Source organism: Larus michahellis, chromosome 6, assembly GCF_964199755.1.
Source record: "Larus michahellis chromosome 6, bLarMic1.1, whole genome shotgun sequence".
NCBI classification, from domain to species: domain Eukaryota; kingdom Metazoa; phylum Chordata; class Aves; order Charadriiformes; family Laridae; genus Larus; species Larus michahellis.
The window spans coordinates 50,282,217-50,302,826 of NC_133901.1; the positions used below are offsets into that span (position 1 = coordinate 50,282,217).

The 20,610-nt window shown below is 42.4% G+C and overlaps 2 protein-coding genes across 6 annotated transcripts in view; one reads left to right on the forward strand and one right to left on the reverse strand.

Moving 5' to 3' along the window:
- SEC24C (SEC24 homolog C, COPII coat complex component) overlaps positions 1-11,467 on the reverse strand; it is a 38,923-nt gene extending 27,456 nt beyond the window's left edge. For 2 of the 5 annotated variants that reach the window (XM_074591152.1, XM_074591150.1), the window contains exons 1-3: positions 11,337-11,460; positions 3,250-3,452; positions 299-385 (exon numbers count right to left, since the gene is read on the reverse strand). In XM_074591152.1, coding sequence (XP_074447253.1) covers positions 299-385; positions 3,250-3,424 — 262 coding nt within the window. In that variant the 5' untranslated portion in view covers positions 3,425-3,452; positions 11,337-11,460. Of the gene's footprint in view, positions 1-298; positions 386-3,249; positions 3,453-6,560; positions 6,608-11,336 lie in introns of those variants that run through there. The other 3 variants (XM_074591154.1, XM_074591153.1, XM_074591151.1) reach the window with 2 other exon arrangements.
- Positions 11,468-13,072: 1,605 nt separating this feature from the next.
- SYNPO2L (synaptopodin 2 like) overlaps positions 13,073-20,610 on the forward strand; it is a 40,775-nt gene continuing 33,237 nt past the window's right edge. The window contains exon 1 of the mRNA XM_074593160.1: positions 13,073-13,405. Coding sequence (XP_074449261.1) covers positions 13,301-13,405 — 105 coding nt within the window. The 5' untranslated portion in view covers positions 13,073-13,300. The remainder of the gene's footprint in view (positions 13,406-20,610) is intronic.

The following is a 20,610-nucleotide window of genomic DNA, read 5'->3' on the forward strand; positions in this document are numbered from 1 at the left end:
CTGGCAGAACCTGAATGGGCCAATTCAGGTTTTGAAATCAATCTTCAGAAAACATTAGTCACAAGTCAGGTTTTATCTATGAATCTGCAGGCATAAGGGATTTCTAGTAGGATTATTTCTTCATATCCTATTTATGTTTCTGGAGAGCTGCCTACAAATAGATTGGGAAGTGTCCCACCCACCTCTGCCTGAATAATCAGGTACCCACACCTTTGAGATAAATATCCATATTAAATGTGAACTTGGCACAGAAGAAGCAGCAAAGCACAAACACACCCACAGAGAGGACACCATTTACCTATGAAATTAGGTGCAAGAGAAGAAGTGTCAGAGTTGAGAGATACAGGAGAGCCCTTCGAAGGGAACCCCAAGGAAGGAAAGTAACCTGGAAAGACAGAATACACCAGTAAATCAAGCCTGAGAGAAACCACCAAGAGACAGTGTTTCCAGTGCTGAGGACAGTCTGTAATGCAGAAAATATTATATACATAAAATCCATGTCACGCTGTCTCAAACCAGGACACACATTTACCACATTATTCCTTAAGCTATACTCCCTCTCACTGTTCTACCACGCATAACATATTTTACCAACACAGTTCATACGCTAACATTAATACAAGAGTTAGTAGTATTGTAAACTGAATCTATGTGAAACAATACAGCAGCAGCTGGATTGTTACTGGTATTCAGATAACTGTGTTTGCACTTTCAACTGCATGATCTCACCAGAAAGAAACCGATAGACTGTCTGAAAGACTTGTGCAAAATTGTCCCGGTTCTTTCAACATTCTCATAGCAAGAAGCAGCTATTTTCAGCTAGCAGCACAGTACTCCACTTCTGGTCCCAAGCAAGACTAGCATCACTGGCACAGCATTCCCATGTTTCCATCAGTTAGAGCTAGGGTTTGTCACACAAATCAGATGCAAAAGACTGCCCGACTGAGGATGGCACCTGCTCCCAACACTTCTCCACTCAGTCCTCCAAGCAATTTTATTGTTATTTTTTAAATAAATCCCTAAGACAACTACTTTGAGATCACAGAATAACACTGGCAATTTTCCTTTTACCCTTCAATGTTCACTAAATTCCTGTCCCTCTAGTGCCTCTCTCTCCTCTATGCTATGCAGCTACAACAAGTCTTGCTAAAAAGACCTGCAATAAATATAACATGTTGTAGATGGAGGTAGAAAGGATAACCATCACTATCACCTGTCTGGTCTCTTTGATTTGTTTGTTTGCCACTCTTTTCCACCTGGTTGTCATATTCAGCAGCTATGGTTCAATTTCTGGCTGTTGTGCTAGTGCTCTGAATTTTACATTCCTTCATTCTGAAGATAGGAATCCTGGATTTACAGCAGCAGGTCCAAAATGCACAACTGACAACTGAGATTTCCTTAATACAGTCTGCTAAGCCTAGGAAGGATGGTCTCAGAAGAAAAGATGGAAGAGAATTCTCCACATTGAATGGGTGGCCTTTGCCTGACATATCAATAAAGTACATGAGATACTACTTAAGAGTAGTACAATACAATTCTGTTGTCTGAATAAGACCACGTTGTTGCCCTCAGTGTTACACTACTTTTGAATCATTACTGGCACAACCAAAATCTGCATTTTTTGTTCTGCACAAGTTTATATGCATGTTATCAAGCTGTCAAGGTACATCCTGACTGAGCTGACGCGAACTACATTTCTGTTGTTCTGAAATTAAAAAACTCAGACCAGAAATAACTTAGAAGGTAAAAAGTTAATTTCCTTAAAAATAAATGTTTTTTCAGACTTGTAAATAATTCTTGAAGTACCTGACAGAAAATGCTCATCAGGTTTTTTTCAAAAACATCCTAAACATTCTTCACACTGCTAGCAACCAAAACATGTTTTCTATAAATAGCTGCACTGACGAAACTTTTCTAACAAATCTGTACTAATCTTTGTCCTTTTTGAATCTCCTTCTCTCCCTCACTGAAGGAAGTCCAATTTCTCTGCATTCCTTCCATGGGACAGAAAACACTTGTTAGTCAAAGCGCTCAGGGGCTGAGCTCTGCCTCTGCCTTCCGAAGAAGCAGGATTTCTTCCCTCTGCCCAGTGCTGATTTTCATTACTTTTATAGGCATTTAAACCCTCTGTGAAATTAGTCCAAAACTCACAGATTAAAAGTGCTGTTGGAAGAGATTTATTGAGAGGAAGGGAGGAAGAGGATTAAGGACACAGTAGGAAGATGGCGCAACTGAATAACCCATTCTTTAGCACACCACACTGACTCTTCTACTCCACTACTCTGCTAACTCCAGATAAAAGAATGCAACAGGGTAATTATTGAAACCCCAAATTTCAGTCTCCCACTTCTGTTAGTTTCAAGACAACTATAAGCGCTTTGACTGCTCTATCCTTCTCATTGAGTTTGGTTTAAAATTCAAGAAGTTGCAAAAAATTCAATATATACTTGGATGGGAGAATAATACAGAGACTATTAGCATGATTAGCATATTCCTCATTTCCTTAAAATACCAATCTGAAATCTAAACAAATATTTCAGAGTGGAAGTTCATGTTGTGCTTATCTCAGTAGAACTGAATTCATCCACATGATTTTGAAAGGCAGAAATATTTCTACCCAAAGCAATAGCATCTTCTCCTCTACATTTCAGATGTTAAAGTCGCTATTAATCTCCCAAAGCAATTCAGGTACTCTGAAACAAAGACTCTTGAAGCTAAGACTTTTAAGTCTTTATTTTGAAAACAGGAAAAAAAGAAATCAAATACTTTGTTTCTTTCTTTTTTTTTTTTTAACAGAGACAAGTGATATGATCCTGCAAAACCAGGAAAATTTGGGAACAAGTTAGCTTGCCACATTTCCACAAACTTTCTACATAATGATGTAAGGCAGTCTCAATTATAAATCTGTTACAGTCCCTAACTGCTGCCCCTCCACATGACCTCATGAAGAAGACTGTCCTAGTCAGGTGCTTCAGTATCACAGGGCAGGGACATACAGAAAAAAGCAGGCTGTGCTTCACAACGTGTTAATTTTGTGAGCTATTAAAAGAAGAGTAAGCCCTACTAAAATGGACAAGTGACAGAACAATAACCTCAGAACGTACAGGAAGAACGTGATTTTTAACGTTACAGAAGAAAAGGTAATTGCTACCACAAAATAAAGGCTAACAATAGGAAGCATACAAAAAAATAATCCAGGCACGCAGCCATGCACAGGTTACCAATCATTAAGTTCTGACTGACAAGTACCTTGTGGAGGGACTGGCTGTTGATATCCTGGCATCGGACCATTATAAGCTCCATATTGCGACTGAGGAACCGCTGGCAATGGCTGTCCTCCGTAGGCCGGCTGCTGGTATCCCTGATATCCAGGCTGAGGTTGCCCGTAAGGAGGCCCTGTGTGAGCTTGCTGGTTTACACTCATTGTATTCACATCCCCAAACTAATCTCACCTGCAAAAAAGGGGGGGAAAAATGGCTTTTAGCAAACATAAAACCAAATTGTCCAACTTCTCTACTGTTTCACAGAAACGAGAGCTTCTCAGATACTAGGGAAGGTAAAACATTAATGGCAATTTGCACAGCAATTTTTTCAAGTAAGATAAATGCTTTACAAGAGCTAGTTAGAAAACTATTTTCAGAAACTAGGTTTTCCAATCAACTTATTCACGGCTTCATGCTGGTTTGACTTCTGATCATCATCTTAGAAAACAATACCATAATTTGCAATTCCATAGCAGATGATTATCTTCCTGAGACACCTTATGAACTACTTCCACCTCACAGAAAATCAGACCAACAAAAAAGAGATTTCATGACATAAATGAGAGATTCCCAACATGACACTTCAGTTCAGCTTTCATCTCTGTTAGTCTACTTGATCATGCTTCCTTCCTACAAGCAACAATTCACCATCCACAAAGGCTGCTTCTTGAAGTGTTTGATAGAATCCAGAACAGAACCCATATATGATTTTTTGGTTTGTTTTGTTTTAAACAATAGATGATTTAAAGTCCTTGTTATGTACATAAATTTCAGAAAACTAAGATATCACAAAAGCAGCATGTTCATCTAAGAAAGATGTTCAAAATGGAAAAGAATCACAGGCAAAGATATCACTAAAGGAGTTACACAAAAGTGTAAGATCTGAAACAGCAGAAGAGACAGGACAGATGTTTCTTGGCAAAGTTATGCAAGAAATCTTACTTAACAGACAGGTTCCCAGTTCCTCTAACTAACTATATAAAGAGATTGACTACAAGGAGAAAAACAGAAATGGCATTGGGAGACCTCAAACCTAGCAGGCAATTCTTACAATACCAGAGTACCAAGCAGGTAGATAAGTCACAGAGCCCTTGAGTTGCAGAGAGACAAGGCGATGACTTCAGAGGCAGGAGATTTCCTCATAGGCTGTTTTTCAAGGATGTTTTACATCTCCTGTACTTCTCTGGATACCCATATGTCACTGTTACCGTCTTCAGCTAAGACTATCTAGATTAACACTGTAAAGAAAGGTATCTTTACAGCTTTTTCATTTTTTATTAAAAGACTGCCGTTTATATAAAATGCAAAGTTAAGCTGAAGCAAATAACTAATTTTGCCCTCATATTTTACTCCAAATCCTATGATGAACTTGTGTATTAAAGATACACAGTAAATCTTAACAAAGATGAGACATACTGCTGCAATAGCCATCAGACAGTTGAGGCAAATTCCAATGAGGAATCTACAGCTTAACTCAAGCAGATAACAAACACCTGAGCTCTTTCGCCTATACATTGATTAGAGTACCCCAGGCAATGCCAAGGTTGGTTCTTTACACTACCAAAAATACGACGTCAAAGAATTTTTTCAACAACTGGCACAACAGTACTAAAGTAGTTGTACTAAAGTAACTACAGTCCTGTAAAAACCATCCACACAGAAATAAATTCTTTCAGATCCATATACATATATAAAATAAAGGGGAAAATACATACATCACAAGTGATCTAATTACTTACAGAAGAAAGCTAGCATAATACATACATACTACATTTAACCTCCTATAGCTAGTAAACACAACAAATGTCAATACTAAGAATGAAAATGCTTACTCTGAAATTAAACTTTATATGAAAGGAAATAAATCAAGTTTTATACTTTTATTCTTCAAGCAGTATAAAGGTAATGATAGAGCTTTTGTTTAGAAAAAGAACTTCTCTTAAATAGTTAAAGGTGACCTGCTCTTGAAAGTAACATAATGTCATTTGCAACAGCTTACAACGGCGTGACAGAATTTTTGATCAGCCTGCACTGTTTTTAATCATGATTACACATGATAAACATGACAGCAAGAGAGTCCTTGCTAAAGATTCTGGTTTCCCACACCACCTTTGACTTAGTTCTGCAGAACAGTCTAACCTTAGCAGCCACAGGGCCAGGAAATCTGGACTTTGGGACCTACTCCCTTCCCAAGCTCCCCAAAAGGTTAACCTCTTCCTCCCTAGTTCGGCAACTAGTGTCACCACATTGCAATCACGGACCTACCCCAAACCACCTCCTCTTCAGTGCAAACAGTAAAGCAGGAGAGTTCCTCCTGCAAAGGTGGTGTAAAGGGAAGGGAGAATGCCGCGAGAAGACTGTTCTACCCGTACACCTTGGACCATCCAGGCAGGGACTCTGCCAAGGAAGGAGGGCTGTGTTCTCTTCTTCCTGCCCCTGCCTATTGCTTATTGGATTGTGCATGAGGAGCCTGGCTCCCAGTCACTGCTCCTACAAACAGGTCCTTCCTCCAGGAAGAGCTGAAGGCAAAGTAGCAGCATCTTGCAGGATACCTCTTGAGCTATAATCATTAAGACATTCTTCATAAATTACACCTACAGAAATCCCTGAACAGATCTAATGTTTGAACGAGGAATTACTGCAGGGTAGGAGAAGACCAATCTTTCCTGCTTTTTTTTTTTTTGGTTAAAGCACAATAGGGCAAGAACTCAAGCACATCCCTCACAAACCACTTCTGACTTACTGTCGTGAGTGAACTCAGTACATCTTACCTGATGATCTTTTACTATTCTCTTTTCAGCCTTCCCTCACCTCCCTCACTATTTCCCACTTGAGCAGGTAATATCTGTCGGCTTGTTGCTCTCTCGGCAATAATACTGACCATACTTACACAAAGAGGCAAGCTCGTTTAATGCAAGTCTTACAGAAGAAAAGAGTTTTGAGATAATTTCCCACACTTTCTATGGAAAAAGTAGGGACACAAAGGAAGATGGTTCTAACTCAGTGTCCCAACTGAGAGAATGGCAGATACACCTCAGACCTTTAGCCAGCCCCTGTGGCAGACAGAACAGGCCAATCTCCACCACAGCACAAGGGGATGCTTGCTCCATACTGGCAGAAGGTTAAGGAGCCGCCTGGAAAGGAGGAGGAAGACTCAAGAACAAGCTCAGTGTCAAAGCTGGGGACAAGGCTGCTTCATTATTTTGGTTGCTCAACTTGCTCTAAACATAAGGCCAGTGGCATGCTTGCTCATCACTGATGCGGAATACCATAAAGGGCAGGGCCAAGAGTATCTACCTCTGAGAAGGCGGAAGACAGTTGTCACTGAATGAGTCCATTTTCTTCCTTCCCCAGTGCAAGTCATTTGTATCAAACAGCATTCATTTCGTCTCCACTCAATATATATTAAAACCTGGTCACTTGAGATATGAGGAAAGGGAAAATTTTATGCCCTTATGACATGAAGAAAAAAAAAAGTCACAGAAAGAATGAAATACATGCACCAGATAGGGAGAAATGGAGAAAACAGGCTGTTTCACTTGACAAAAATACTGAGGATATTCCTTTGCATGTAGTAACATATTACCAAAACTAAGTCAAACACAGTATTAAAACATGCTGTTGAACATCATATTACTACTCAGCAGTTAAAACATACAGAACTCAAATAAGCAGGGATTATTGGGAAAATACTATGACAACAAGTGGTCATTACTATAAATAACAAACAAGCTTCTTGCAAAGCACAAGACAGTCACTCTATACCATTTTCTGTTCCTCTGTATAAAGGCAGTTGACCATGGAAGTTTTGGTCAAAATAGTTACACAGCTGAAATTCATACTTGAACACCATTACACAAGATAGACAACCAGTACTGATCAGCAACGAACTGACAGGAGAAAAATACACAGTAATAGTGTGGGGGGGATCATTTAACTTTCACAATAGTTTCCAGATTCCTTAGTATTCAAACAAAGCAGAGTACAGTGCAGTTTTTATGACCTGTTTTTTTAAAACCTGTTTTTTTAAAAAACCTAGTGATTCATATGAGCATGTTTCAATCAGCAAATCACCAAATCACTGAAAACTGCATATTCATCATTTTTATCATCTGCATTCACTGTTAATTCCCTTTTGAAACCAAAAAGCTTGATCTCATCAGCTCTTGATCGCTTTCTAAAGCAAACACGTACAGCAAAATTACTTTCCTTCAGAAAGATTCTTGTGCTTCTTTTACTGGTCCCAGAGAAATAAAAGCCTTGTTTGTTCAAAATTCGGGGGGAGAATGATCCTTAAAAAACCAAAAACTTAAAATTGACAACAGCACGGCCTCCTATATTTTGCTGCAACTGAAGGAAATATGTCTACTTCATTTATGAACACAGAAATCAAAATCATTTCCAAAAGACGGGACGGAAGGGGACAATCAGCATCCTCAGAGAACAATTCAGAATACTACCTACAATGCTTTTAACGCTTCTCTTCTGCAACTTTCTGGAGAAGCAGCAAAGTTATGCCATTCTTCTAAAGACCTAGACTCTGGAGCTAAGAATACTCTTCTGAAAGGCAGATGTCCTTGGTTTTGTTTCAGCTACAGCTTGACTAGGTCTTCTACAAGCACTCATGGAACACTTGGTTCTCTTCAGCTACAAGAAACTTCTGTTTCATTTTTCTACAGAAAATCCTGGAATAGAAGCTCACATCCTGGAAGTCAGAGTTTGGCAACTGATTTGGAAGCACTCAGGCCATTATAACAAATGCCTCCCATACATTTGTCCAAATCAATACAAATGGCACTACTGGAACTGACCCTCCAATTCAGTTGTATTTTTGTGGTGCTCTGTCTTTCCACCTGGGCAGAAGATTCTCAACTTGTTACACCACAGGTAACATTTTCTTCATCTACGCACTTTGAGTCACTGCCAGAAAGATCTGTTTTAATAGTTCATGAGAGGTATAAGACACAGTTTTCAAACTGAAACTTTACAATTTATTATCAGTGAAACTGCAGAAGCAAAAATGTTTTCACAGAAGACATTTTCAGAAGAAGAAAGGATAGATTAGCTGCTGTAACTTCTTGACACAACAGGTACTGGAGCAGACTTTTGCAGCCCAGTCTTTCCTGAGCTGTTTTGATGAGGTCTTTCGGCCTTCAGGACATAAAAATCGTGGTTCACATCTGAGGTGAGATCACTTCTATGTCCTTCTAAAGAAGGGCCACATTAAACCCTGTCTGTCAGGCTGATTTGTCACCTTGGGCAAGGTCCAATCCAACATACAAGTTATGAGAGAGTGAAAGTAGTTAAAAACTGAATACATAAAGAGCTTAGTCTTGACCTAACCTTAAACCTACCATCATTTCCAACCACTGCCGCCACCACCACTAGATTCTTACTTAAGTCAACAAAGAGGAGAAAATGTGATTGAAGTCTCCTGGTGGGACCAATCTACATCTCTATCTCTGTATTAAAGGTCTAGGAAAAGATTTCAAAAGCATTCAGTTATGGGCATTGCTTCTGGCGAGCAACACTGTGGAGGCAAGTCATTGGAAATATGACATTGACAAAATGACAGTGAAAGATTTCTCTCCTCCTTAGCTACCTCCACATACATGTTACATGTGAAGTCATCTGACTCATTTCTATGAGCTTTGCACAAGTATAATTGATTAGAAAAAGTTACAAGAGTAGTTTAAAGGTTAAAGAAGAGGTCAGAAGGAAGAATTCTATATATTCCTATTAATCCATAAGACGAAAATACATGTTATAATGCTAAACAAGTTTTCTTCACATAAATTGTAACACTGACCATCTTTCAACCAAAATTTCTGTACTCTGACTTCCTCTACACAAATAAGCATTACACAATTCTCATCACTCATAAAAACCAAAAAAGCTCAGAATTAGCTTCTCTTAAGGCATACAGCCCAGTTTACTGTCTTTTAGTGCTTTCTATGCTAACAATGAATCTTGCTGAACATAATAGAACAAGCTCTATCTTCACAATTCGTCGCTAATAAAGCTTTGCAAATCTAAAGAACAAGAAACATCCACCTTCTCTCTTCTGTGGAGACTTTGTTGTTGATCGCTTTTAGTCACTTTGTACCTTGCCCTTCCTCAGCCAACCATCAATTCTTTCTTGGATTTTTGACCCTCTTTCTGATAAGTGTTACAGGAAGAAAATATAGTCCTACAGTAGCAGGAGAAAACATTCAGAGGTACACGCATCAAATGACTTTAAATTAAAGAAATAATCCTTTAGACAATTGTTCATTACTGTAACTCAGCTTTCAGCCATGAAATGAGAACCTGTAGCAAGTGTCCCAGCATATTAAGAAGAAATATTTCTCAAATCGATGTCTACTTCACAGTCTGTCTATAGCAATAAAGAACCCTGAGCGGTACAGCTGCAAGCAGAAAAGGGTAGTTCCAGAAGCAGGAACCTTTACCACACAAAAACAGATAGAAATGCCTATGTTTCCACAAACAGTGTATATACAAGATTGAAGGTCAGTCTGCTCTAAAGATAGAGGCTCTGGAGTTTTAGGCCATATACATTTCTATCCACCCCATAACCAGAACACCTACTCTATGAGAAGGGGTCAGAAAAAAAAAAAAAAAAAAAAGAGTTTAAAGCCAAAGTTCCCTGAACCTACTCAGGACAACTTCATATTAACAAACAGTAAAGACTTTATGACAAAATTAGCAAGGAGTCACTTCTCATTCTAGCACTGTGATTTTACACTGCTTGTAAACAACAACAACAAAGAGACATTGCACGTTATGTTTCAGATGGTGATTTCTCCCCTTCTAACATCCCCCCCTCAACATTTGGTAAAGTTGACTATTGAATCCTTAACAAAAAAGGGATCTATATAAATATTTTTATGGAATTATCACATTAATGGCTAAATATAACACTGAGTACCAAACTGAAAAAAAATCTGTATTTTAAGATGCCTGTACTGTTAACTCTGGTGCATAAATTCTGATGTGGGTGTAAGCAATTCAGCAGTCATTTCAGCAATGACTTCCATCAGACAGTAATTTTAAACAGAATTTCAACTACAGTGTGACAGGTACCAAGAAGGCCCAGTTTGGATGGTTCTACAAAGTCTCCCTGATAAAGATTTCAGGGCTAAGGCAACACACACATATAATGAAAAATAAAACCAAGTACATCCTAAGAATAAAAAGTAAACAAAACTAACCTTCATTCTACTCCAAAGAGCATTGCTCAGAAAGAGCAAAAGCAGACTCCGATGATACAAAACATCTACAAAGCACCATCTACACGGAAAACAAGAGCACATCTCGCATAACTGCTTTTTTCAAGACTACACTTGTATTGTGGTCATGCCATCTCCGTTCTTTTCCTCCTTCCATTCTCAAAGCCACAGGCAGACAATTGCCAAATTTTACCACCAAATCCAACCAAACTCAGTCACCGGGTCCCCCCCACACGGAACGACCGTCCTCTACGAGCCTGGAATGAATGGAAGCTTGAACCGCACAACACAAGCGCGGGGGGAAGGATCCACGGATTACAAGAGATTAGGGACGCTACAGAGGGGGTATCCGCCTCACAGCGCGCCCGGGCCCAAAAACACCGCTTGGTTTTCCGGGAGGGAGTGACGGCCCCACACGGACCCTCCGGCACTCGCCACACCACACCGGGACGCCGACGGCTCCCCCCAAGGTAGCCCATGCCCTGGAGGAGAAGGCCCCGCCGACAGCCGGCCCCAGACCTGCAGGCCGGCACTCGCTGACCCGGGCCGGGCCGGGCCGCGTCGCCGGCGGCGCGGGGCGCTCCGGCCCGGACACGTTACCGGGAATGACCCGGGCCGCTGCAGAGGCCGAGCGCGGCGCGCAGGCACGGCGGGCCCGACGCGCCACCCGCCTGGGCGCCGCCAGGCCTCAACTCGCTGGCAGGGAAGGAAGCAGCGGCACCTCAGGCTCGAGCCCCCACCGGGCCGCCGGGCGCGGTGCCAGCCGCCCGCCCCGAGCACCTGCGCAGCCGCCCCCGGCAGGCCCGGCGCTCTCCCCCCGGAGCCGCTCCGCGGCCTCACTCACCGCCGCTGTTCGCCGCTCCCGGCGCTGCTGCCGGGCCCGCTTCCGGTTCCCGGACCCACCGCTCCCCCGGAAGCTCCACTCCCGCGCCCGCCGCCTGCCACGTCCGCACTCCCCGCCAACCCCCGGCCGCCGCCGCGCCCCGCCCGGCAGGGCCCGGATGAGGCGCAGGCGCCGTCAGGCAGAGGGGGCGTGCGTACTGCCTCCGCCCGCGCGGCGCTGACGTCACGCCGGGGGCGCACGTCGGCAGTGCGGGCTCGCGACGGCAGGGCTTGCGCCCCGCGGGGCAGTTGTCAGGAAGGGCCGGGCCTTGGTGACGGGGGCGACCGGGCTCCGCCCGGCCTGAGTTGCCGGTGGGCCCGGCCTGGGACCAGCCGCCACTCCGGCAGCGGCTGTCGCCGCGCTTGCCCGACGGGCGCCCTGCACTTCCCTCGGGCCCAGGGAAGCCCCGAGTAAGGCTGGAGGGCTCCCGCGGGGCCGCTGTGGCGGTGGTGGGGCACAGAGCCCTGGAGGCCATTTTCTCAGGTTGCTTTGCACGGCCGGAGAACCAGCGTTCCACCGCAAGAGCAGCCGAGCCGTGGGCTGAGGGCATGGGTGCGCTGTGGCACAACCACAGCCCAATGCTGCTGAGCCTCGGCCTGCGCTGGTCACAGTGCCCTTGGCCGTGCGTCTCACCGGTGGCCTGTGACAGACCAGGGCCAGTTTTGCGCCAAAATGCAATGGTGGTGCAAGAGTTGTTCACTACCTTGTAAGGTTTTGTTGGTGTGCGCCCGCCAGAACTGTGCAGTGGCCCCGAATGAGGGGTGTTAGAATACTGGCAACGGAGTAGTCAACCAAGCAATGGTGTCACAGCAAAACTGTGTCCTTTGAATGTTACGGTACAAGGGTATCACAGGGATTGGTAAAATACTTGTTAGTCACTGGGAGATACGCACATGCAGAATAAGGAAGAGAAGTTTGTCCTTGGGATTTTAAGAGAAAATTACATTTTAAGCCCTGTAGGAAAAAGGGGAATGTGGATTTTATTTCTCCTGTAACTCCAAGGGATCAAGGTGGCTTGGGATAACCAGGAGGTCTTGCCTGCCATGGTCCTAAAGAGAAGAAAGTGCAAATCCAGTGTATCTGGGTGCAAAGCTGTTCTCTTGGTCACTGGGGAGCCTATGTATGCAGTGCCCCGCAGAGAACTGCTTGAATCCCATCTGTTTGGCTAATCCTGGCTATTCTGGTCCCAGTGTCTAATATTAGGAGTGGCTGTAGGGGATGTTGGGGAGCAGCAAGCTGCAGAGGGAGCACATTACATTTACAGTCTGCCTGTGGTTTTCAGGGCAGGTACAGTGCTACCATGTAGTGACACTAGCTGCATGGAGAAGACACAGGTGGGGGAGTACACCACTTGCAAGCTGGTTTTGTTTGGCTTCTGAGGGTCAGGTGCTATCACCTGATCTTGTACAAGTTTGTGCCTGTGTCCTGTCCTTGCCTGAAACTCATACTAATGAATCCCAAGTGCTGGGTGACTCTAGGATTTGCATTTGTAATGGAAAGTGGAAATAAAATTTTTACTGAAATGCTTCCAGCTTGAAGAGTGTCAGACAAAGCTTTGGAGAGACAGAAGGTGCGCTATTTTCAGCCACGCTCCGGTGAGAGACCCATGTGGGGGGGCACAGAGGGTGAGATTGACATGACACGTGTGTAGGACAACTCTGGCCCCTTACCAAGAGCAGAATCAAATGTCTAATCATAGGCAGAGCAGCAGCTGAGAGTCCAGAAGAGCAGGGAAGGCTGGGCTTCACAGTCTCGACTCTCCTCTTGTGTGTGTGTGAACTTGAAGGAGAAAGTGACCAGAAGGCCTTTTGGGGGACTGGGGAATTGTGGTGTGAATTGTGAAGATGGGAGTAGAATATATCACCTGTTAAGAACTGGAGTCTGTTTTGAAATTGGGAAGACGAAATATCCAAAGCGCAGAAATCATGGGAGCTGAAGAAGAAATGCTCATCACTCTGTCTGGAGGTGCCCCCTGGGGCTTTCGGCTGCAAGGGGGTTCAGAGCAGAAAAGACCCCTTCAAGTGTCAAAGGTAGGACCTCAAGATGTGAACTGTGAGGGCAGAATTGTTCCACTGAACTCAGATATCTCTACTGAGTCGGGCATTTTTCACTACCGTTAAGGAATGCAGGAACTCCTTACTGTGTGCAGCAGATCTTAAAAGGAAAACTAGAGTGGAATGGTCAAGCAGGGTGTGAGGTGGGATACTGGTCCTGAAATAGATTCTATTGAGGTAGAGACAAGTGTCAGGTGAAGAGCGGCTCCAGTGCAGGTCTGTACAGCTCGGAAACTTTATAAACTGCACAACAACAGCTGTCAGCAGATGTATAACCGTAGTGGTGGTGCAGGAAAAAGGGCTCAAATACAGAAGCTTCAGTACTTGCATAAGACATCCAACTAAAGAAAAAATAATTAAAATTGAAGCAACAAAAGCCATATTTGGAATTCAATTTAACTATCACTAACAATTCATTACTATATTCCAGCTTTCAAAATAGATGCATTTCTTAGGGTCTCTTCTGTTGGTGAAACTTTCTCAATACTGTCCGAAGTGAATGTTTTTGATGCTCTAAGCAGCAAATATGGGTTACATCCCAAGAATTAAACCAGTTATTTGGATGAGAGAAATAATAAAAAAGGAATAAACATGAACCTTGAGTTGCACTACTTTTGATAAAAAGCTGTTACTGTTCTCTTTTCATAAAGACTACTGAGTAGCTTAAAAATAAGGAAAAAAAGTCCTCTGTTTATTAAGCCCATAATAGCTGCATTAGCCTTAACTCAGTATCTTGGGATGTTTCACTGGAAGGCATTCAGCAGCAGGAATGAAAAATGCTATGCCAGGCTCTTCTCTTTCCTTAAGTAGACTGTGCCTCTGACAGAGAATTTTAAAGTGAAAGGTTCTGTGTCATTTGACTCACCCCAGGTCAAAGAGTGTTTGTCTGTAACTTCTGCCAAATGGTTTGGAATCCCATAGCTTGGCCCTGAAGTGGATGTTTCTTACATAGAGAAAGATGATTTTTCTCCAGGAAAACAACTTCTGCGCATACTCATAGAGCTTAAGGTGCTGATGAGAAAGAATCAATATCCTTGAAATAGGTATCTGGCATCAGTGGTTGTTAGGAAAATGGGATTTTCAGTGGCCACATAAACTCCGTAGGGTCTAGGATTATTTTGACTCTTGTTTTTCCCCCAGGAGACAAGAAACTGGGACTAAAAAGAGAGGAGATACTGAGTGTCTTATAAAGATTACTCAGGATTGAACAGCAGCAAGAACTAGCCATTACCCAGGCTAAGTTGCACCTTAAGGTGAATAAAATATTGCTCAAGGATTAGAAGCACTTCTAGAAAGGTATTGACTAGAAGTAGCTCTCACCCAGAACTGGGTGAGATACATTAAGTCTAGCAATATAAATCTATTTTACAATACGTGGATATTGCATTAAAAAAAAATTATGGAAAATATACTAATCCATTTGAAGCTCAAAGTGTACATCATTCTTCAAGCAGGACTTTGATTTTATAATTATTATTTTGGGCTATTATTGTCCAGAATTTAACGGTACCAGGTAACCATACATACTCACTGTCTTAAAGGCAACACCATTTAAACAGTCTCCAAAGAAATGATTTATTGATCCTTACTGTGAACCCAGTAAGATCATACCTGAAAATAAACGTCTTAGAAGAGAATAAACTCCCAGGAGTCATGGAGTAACCTAATTGTCCGCCTCTTACCATGCAGAGAGTAGAAGTTTGAATGTCAGTTTTCAGCTCTCTGAGTTGAAAGATCAACTCTTCATTCTTCTGAAGTTAGAATTCTGCTATTGACACCAGCAGGATGAAGTCTGGGCCCAAATGCTGCCTGCAAAGCATTGTCCAAAACTCTAACATCATTAGCGCTGTCCGTTAGGAGCCAAAGATGGGCATGGTCCCATCACTAAAGAAGCCTGACCAGGGATTGTGGCCATATGATATAGCATAGAGAAACAGGAAAGTATTGTGTGTTTATTGGTTTGTTAGAGCTGGGACTCATGTGGATGAGCAATTCGCTCAGTTTGGCCTCTATCCAGGAGATCAGTGCTGTTGGGCAACACTGGGAAGTGTGGTAAGAGGGAGGTGTCACTGAGATTGAGCCTGCCCAGCAAAGGGGAGGTCAAACAACAACATGGTGTTCATTAGTACAGTGAAGAATGTGTTGTGCGTGTATGGAAAGACAAGATTAGATAAATGAGAGGGTCTATTAGTAAGCTGATTGCTGTCAAAGAAAGGACTCTTGGGGAGAAAGAGAAGTGTTCACATGAGACGAGGAAAACTTTGGCTTAGCAGAGCTGAAATATTAGCACTTTGGTTCTTACAGCAAAACCTATTTGGACAGAATGGGGAAGGACAGAGCAGGAACGTGGATGAATCTGGAGAAAATGTGATAGAAGATACAGGCATGAATATCCGACAGGTGCCAGTCAGCAGCCTGATACGGTTGGTGTCTCAGGCGATTCCAGTGCTGTCATTTTAGGCAATTTCAACTTCTAGACTAGAAAAGTCATACTAGTAACACTAAGAAAAAATGCTCACCCTTGGATGCCGAGTCAAATTGTTTCTGTATACCTTTCTGGATGAAAAAGAGCAATGAAAAGCTAATTTGGGCCTAGTAAGTGGAAATGAATCAAGCATAACAAATAAGTTTTATATAAATTATATACATTGTAGTTATGTAGAGGTGCTGCAATTGCTAGACCAGACTGGGTTAATGGTCACTCCATCTCCTGCTTCCTGTTTTCTTTGTGTTTCCTGCAAGTGTTTTCAGAGGAAGTTGTAAACTTCACCAATGCATCTAATTTTCTATTACTGCAATGCGGAGGGAAATTCTTTCACCCCAGCTGATTATCAGCATGCCCTATGAAGTGTGTAAGAATTTACAGTCCTGGTGGTTTACCCTACAATTAAACAGATAATTATTTGTGAACAGCTAGTGCTTCACTTGTCTGACTAAATCTTATATGGTTTCCTAATGAAGATTTGATAACATCAATCGGCCGGGCATTCCAAAGACTAAATGTTGCACAAAGTGGGGTTTCCTGTCAGAGTTGCTCATGTTGTATTACAAAGCCCTGCATAATTCATCATCTTACTTGATCAATTTAGGCAGTCACAGGTCTTCCTGCATTTCTTCTTTCTAAAGTTTACGTCATCATCATCTTTTTATTGTTTCTCTATATGGAGATTATGATAAAATCAATGACTAATTGCTGTTCTTGGTATCTTTTTTGTTTTTCTGAAAATTCTTTTGATCTGCTATATGATTTATTTTTTTTTGAGACAAGATGGTAATTAATGATATTAGAATGTTTCCAGCATTATTCTCTGTACTCTTCAAATACATTGGTGGGCCTCTACTAGATTGTTCTAAGCTGTTCACAATGATAGCTTAAATTATTGGCTTTTTTCAGGTTGCAGCTAACTTAGAATGTACAGTGAGCATGTGCATTTTAAACCGTCTTTTCTAGCACTAAGTATTCAACTGGCTGCAATTAAATAAACGAACATGTTGGAAGTGGGGTGTGAACCCATTTTTCTACAGACTGAAAGGATACATAGCTGTTGTTTAAACCATTTGACCGAGCAAGGGATTAATTCTAAACCTCGGTCCAGCCAACACAAAGGGCTAGAAAAGCAGCTGAATCTTCACATGCTGGATCCAGTTGCCACAGAGCTTCTGTGCCATCTGACTCCCTGTGGGTTATGGGTTCAGGGACACACCTAGAGCAAAATGCTGGAATTATATACCTTGTGTCTTGGGTCATACATAACTAGCCTCGTGTTCAAGTAACCTTATGGAGCCAAACCAGCTCTGCCTGCCTCAGGATCAGGGAAACACACATTGCTTCTTCCAGCAGTGTCCAGTGGATATTGAGGAAAAAGCTCAAATTTAAATAACATAAGCAAGACTGAAATAGTATTAACACCAACTGACTCTATGGTTCCAGATCTGTAACTGCAAATATCTATTCCTTTCATCTTAAACTCGCCTACAAGAGCACATACTGACTATTTTGTTCCACCCAAACAATCATTTGCAGTGTCTGGGTGCTATATGTCTGGTGTATATGAGGGATACCATACTGACGTGTATATGAAAGGAGTACTGTAAAAATTCAGTCTCATAAAAACAGATACTGTAAGAGTGGAGGGTGAAACAAAAGAAGAAGCAAAAGAAAATTTATTAGTGACTTGGGAGCCCTCACTGAGAAAGAATAGATGATTTTTAAATTAGGGATGTATTAAAACATCAACTCAGTAATGAGTAAGCTGAAAGAACAGCAGATATTGATATGTTCAGCTGGCAGATACATAGCAGGATCAAACATCAACAGAGGACATGAATAATTCTGCAGAAATCAGGAAGGACTGGAATATGGAGAACTAGAGAAAAAAAAAACAAAGGGGAAAATAAAGACTAAAGAACCCCAAAAGGAAAGGAAAATCTCCATTTTGTTCTTAGTTACAGAAATATCCTTTCAAGTGAAATCAGTTGAACTACTGTGCATTCATATTTGGCTTACTGTGATTCCTAATGAATCTTTTAACTCTTAAAGAAGCAGATAAAGTATAGTGGGATTTTACACTACCCCTTACCAAAATAAAGCTGGTTTGGTATAGCTTGGTAGCTGTGGTGCACACAGCAACACAACACAACACAACTGATCTTTGGCCAGAAACAGTCATCAGGAAAGAATGCAAGAAAGCATAAAAGCAAGAAACAAAAAGGATACATAGATGGCAAGATTTTTATTTTAGAAAGGCTGAGGGAAAAGTACATGGTCCTGACATATACAACATTCCTTGCAAGGAGAAGCTGTAAGTGATGAGAAGGTGCGCTCATTCTAAAAAGAGAGTATGGGTGAACAATACCATCAGGTTCCTAGAGGATTTCTTTGCAATAAGTATGTGTGCATCAAATGTGCTTGAAACTAAACAAAATGTAAAATAGCTAGTCTGAGAAAAGTCATAAGATAGGACATAAGCATTAAGCCCATAATCAACCAAAGTAGAATCATAACATGGAACTATATTAGGGAAATAATTTTTACAAAGATGAAGAGGGCAGCTTTAAGGTGGTGCAAGTGCATGCAAAGCTGCCTTTAGGGATCCTGCTACAAAACAAGATTTATTCCATGAAAAGGGAAACCCAGTTACGTACTATACAAAGCAAGGAAGACACTTGTACCTCCAGTATAGTCTGGTGCATGAGTAATACTGAAGAAATATAGGGAAACTGGAGGCTTTCCAGCTGGTACTGATAGTAGAGGAGAAAGACCTGTGAGTATTAGTGCATCACAAGAGGATGATGAGCCAGTAAAATGATGCATCTCTGAAAAAAAGATAAACAGAAACAAATGAGCTTCAGGTAGCCATATCTGACTGAGATAGGAAGGCATTGATGTTACTGTCTAATGCACAAGTGGGAATTCACTGGAAATACCACACCTATGGAGCCAGCCACTTTGAAGAAAAATGAATTTAGAGCAGCTATAGAAAAGGAGAGGAGAGAAGGCTTCTTTCACCTAGCAAAAGGTTGAAAGATATGATTGCTGTCTACAAATAGATGTTGGGCAAATACCAGCAGCGCTGTTCAAATATAGGACAGCACTGTCACCAATCAAATGTGCGCAAAACGACTAACCAGGGAGGTTCAGCAACAACTTTCCAATCTAGAAAAAGAACTGAAATCCTTCTGCAATCAGTTTATGAACTGGAGTAAACAATACGGCATCTGAAACAACGAGGGATTGGCCCTGATAACTCAGGGGGCTCCTTTCAGTTCCCTGTTACAATTCCAGAGTACAAATACTCTGCAGCAATGGAGGGAAGTGTTAGGGGAAGCAGTGACACAGGATTGTATAGCTTTTAAAACAAAGGATTGTTTTGTCATTTAAGAGCAGTTCATCACAACCTCGTTTTTACCTCTTTCGCACATATCTCCACTTTCTCCTGTATGTTTCTCTGCTGACAATTCACTGTTTCTGCTGTCTCCTCTGCCAGATATCCTTGCTGCCTGTACGCCATGCTGCTGGTCCCTGTGACCCAGGGCCTGCCTGCTCTGTCCCATTTACCTTTGCTTGTGTAACATTATTTCTGATGGGGGCTGCCAGCTCTAGCCCAAATAGGTCTGATGGCTTCCAGACTTGCAAGCACCTTCTCTTCCTCCCCCTCCTACAGTGAAAGTTGGGCAGGCTGTTCTTTATCTGTTTTCACAAATGTTTACTGTCACACCTAAAAAAGCTCTGCTGGCAGCCTAGTCTATAGCAGTCACTAATGCTAGTTTTGGAGGGCCGAGTATGTCTGCCACTGCTGTGGAAGGAGTGCCTCAAGCAGCTTTGGGAGTGCTCCTGGATATGTTTTATGGCCTGTCGGCACTTAGGCAGGTGCCACCCTTGGCTGCCAGCAAGGGAGCGCAGGCTGCGACGCTGGTGGAACTTTCCAAGGAGCAGCTGGGCCCGGCAGTCACCGCATGAAGGGAGAATGTCGGGGGCTCCAGGGCTGCTCCCTGGCTGAGAAGCTGCAAGCTCTGCACAGTGCTGGGACAGCAGCGAGCAATGTGCAGAGCTTGGAAGGGGAGCTCTGCCCTTCCTTCCCAGCAGAGATGGGGGAAAAGGACCTCCAGGACAATGATAAGCAGGTGGCCTAAACAGAAAAGCATATTATCATGGTTGCAAGTCATCATTGCTGATTGTATCAGATTATGATCTGGTTCACAATTCCTTGTGCCTCACCCCTGCAAGGGAAATGGCCTTCCACAGTAAATCCTTCCCGAAACAAGTATAGAGAGCAGACTGTGTGGATGGACTGGATCGGTGGTTATGCATTCCCTCTATTAGAATCTTGATTTATATTATATGTTTACTCTCACATAATCTTTAACCATTTGTTAAATTATTCCTTTCTCACTGCCCAAGCCACTTCACTCCGTATTTATTCTTTTTTTCGCTTCCTAGCTTCCCTCCAAAGGACATGAGGCAATCATGCCTATGACAAAGTGTGATGTTGGCTCCTGGTCTTTCATATGTTACTGTCCTGAATGGTTTCTCCTCTTCCATGTGACCACAGTGTTTCTGCCCTATACGTTTTGCTTCCACAGGTTGTCTAAGATTTCTGTTTGAAGGACACTGCTAGAAAAGCTTTCCCTCTCCTCCTTGCAGAGGTGAAGAGTCTGGGCAGTTTCATCTTTACATCCTA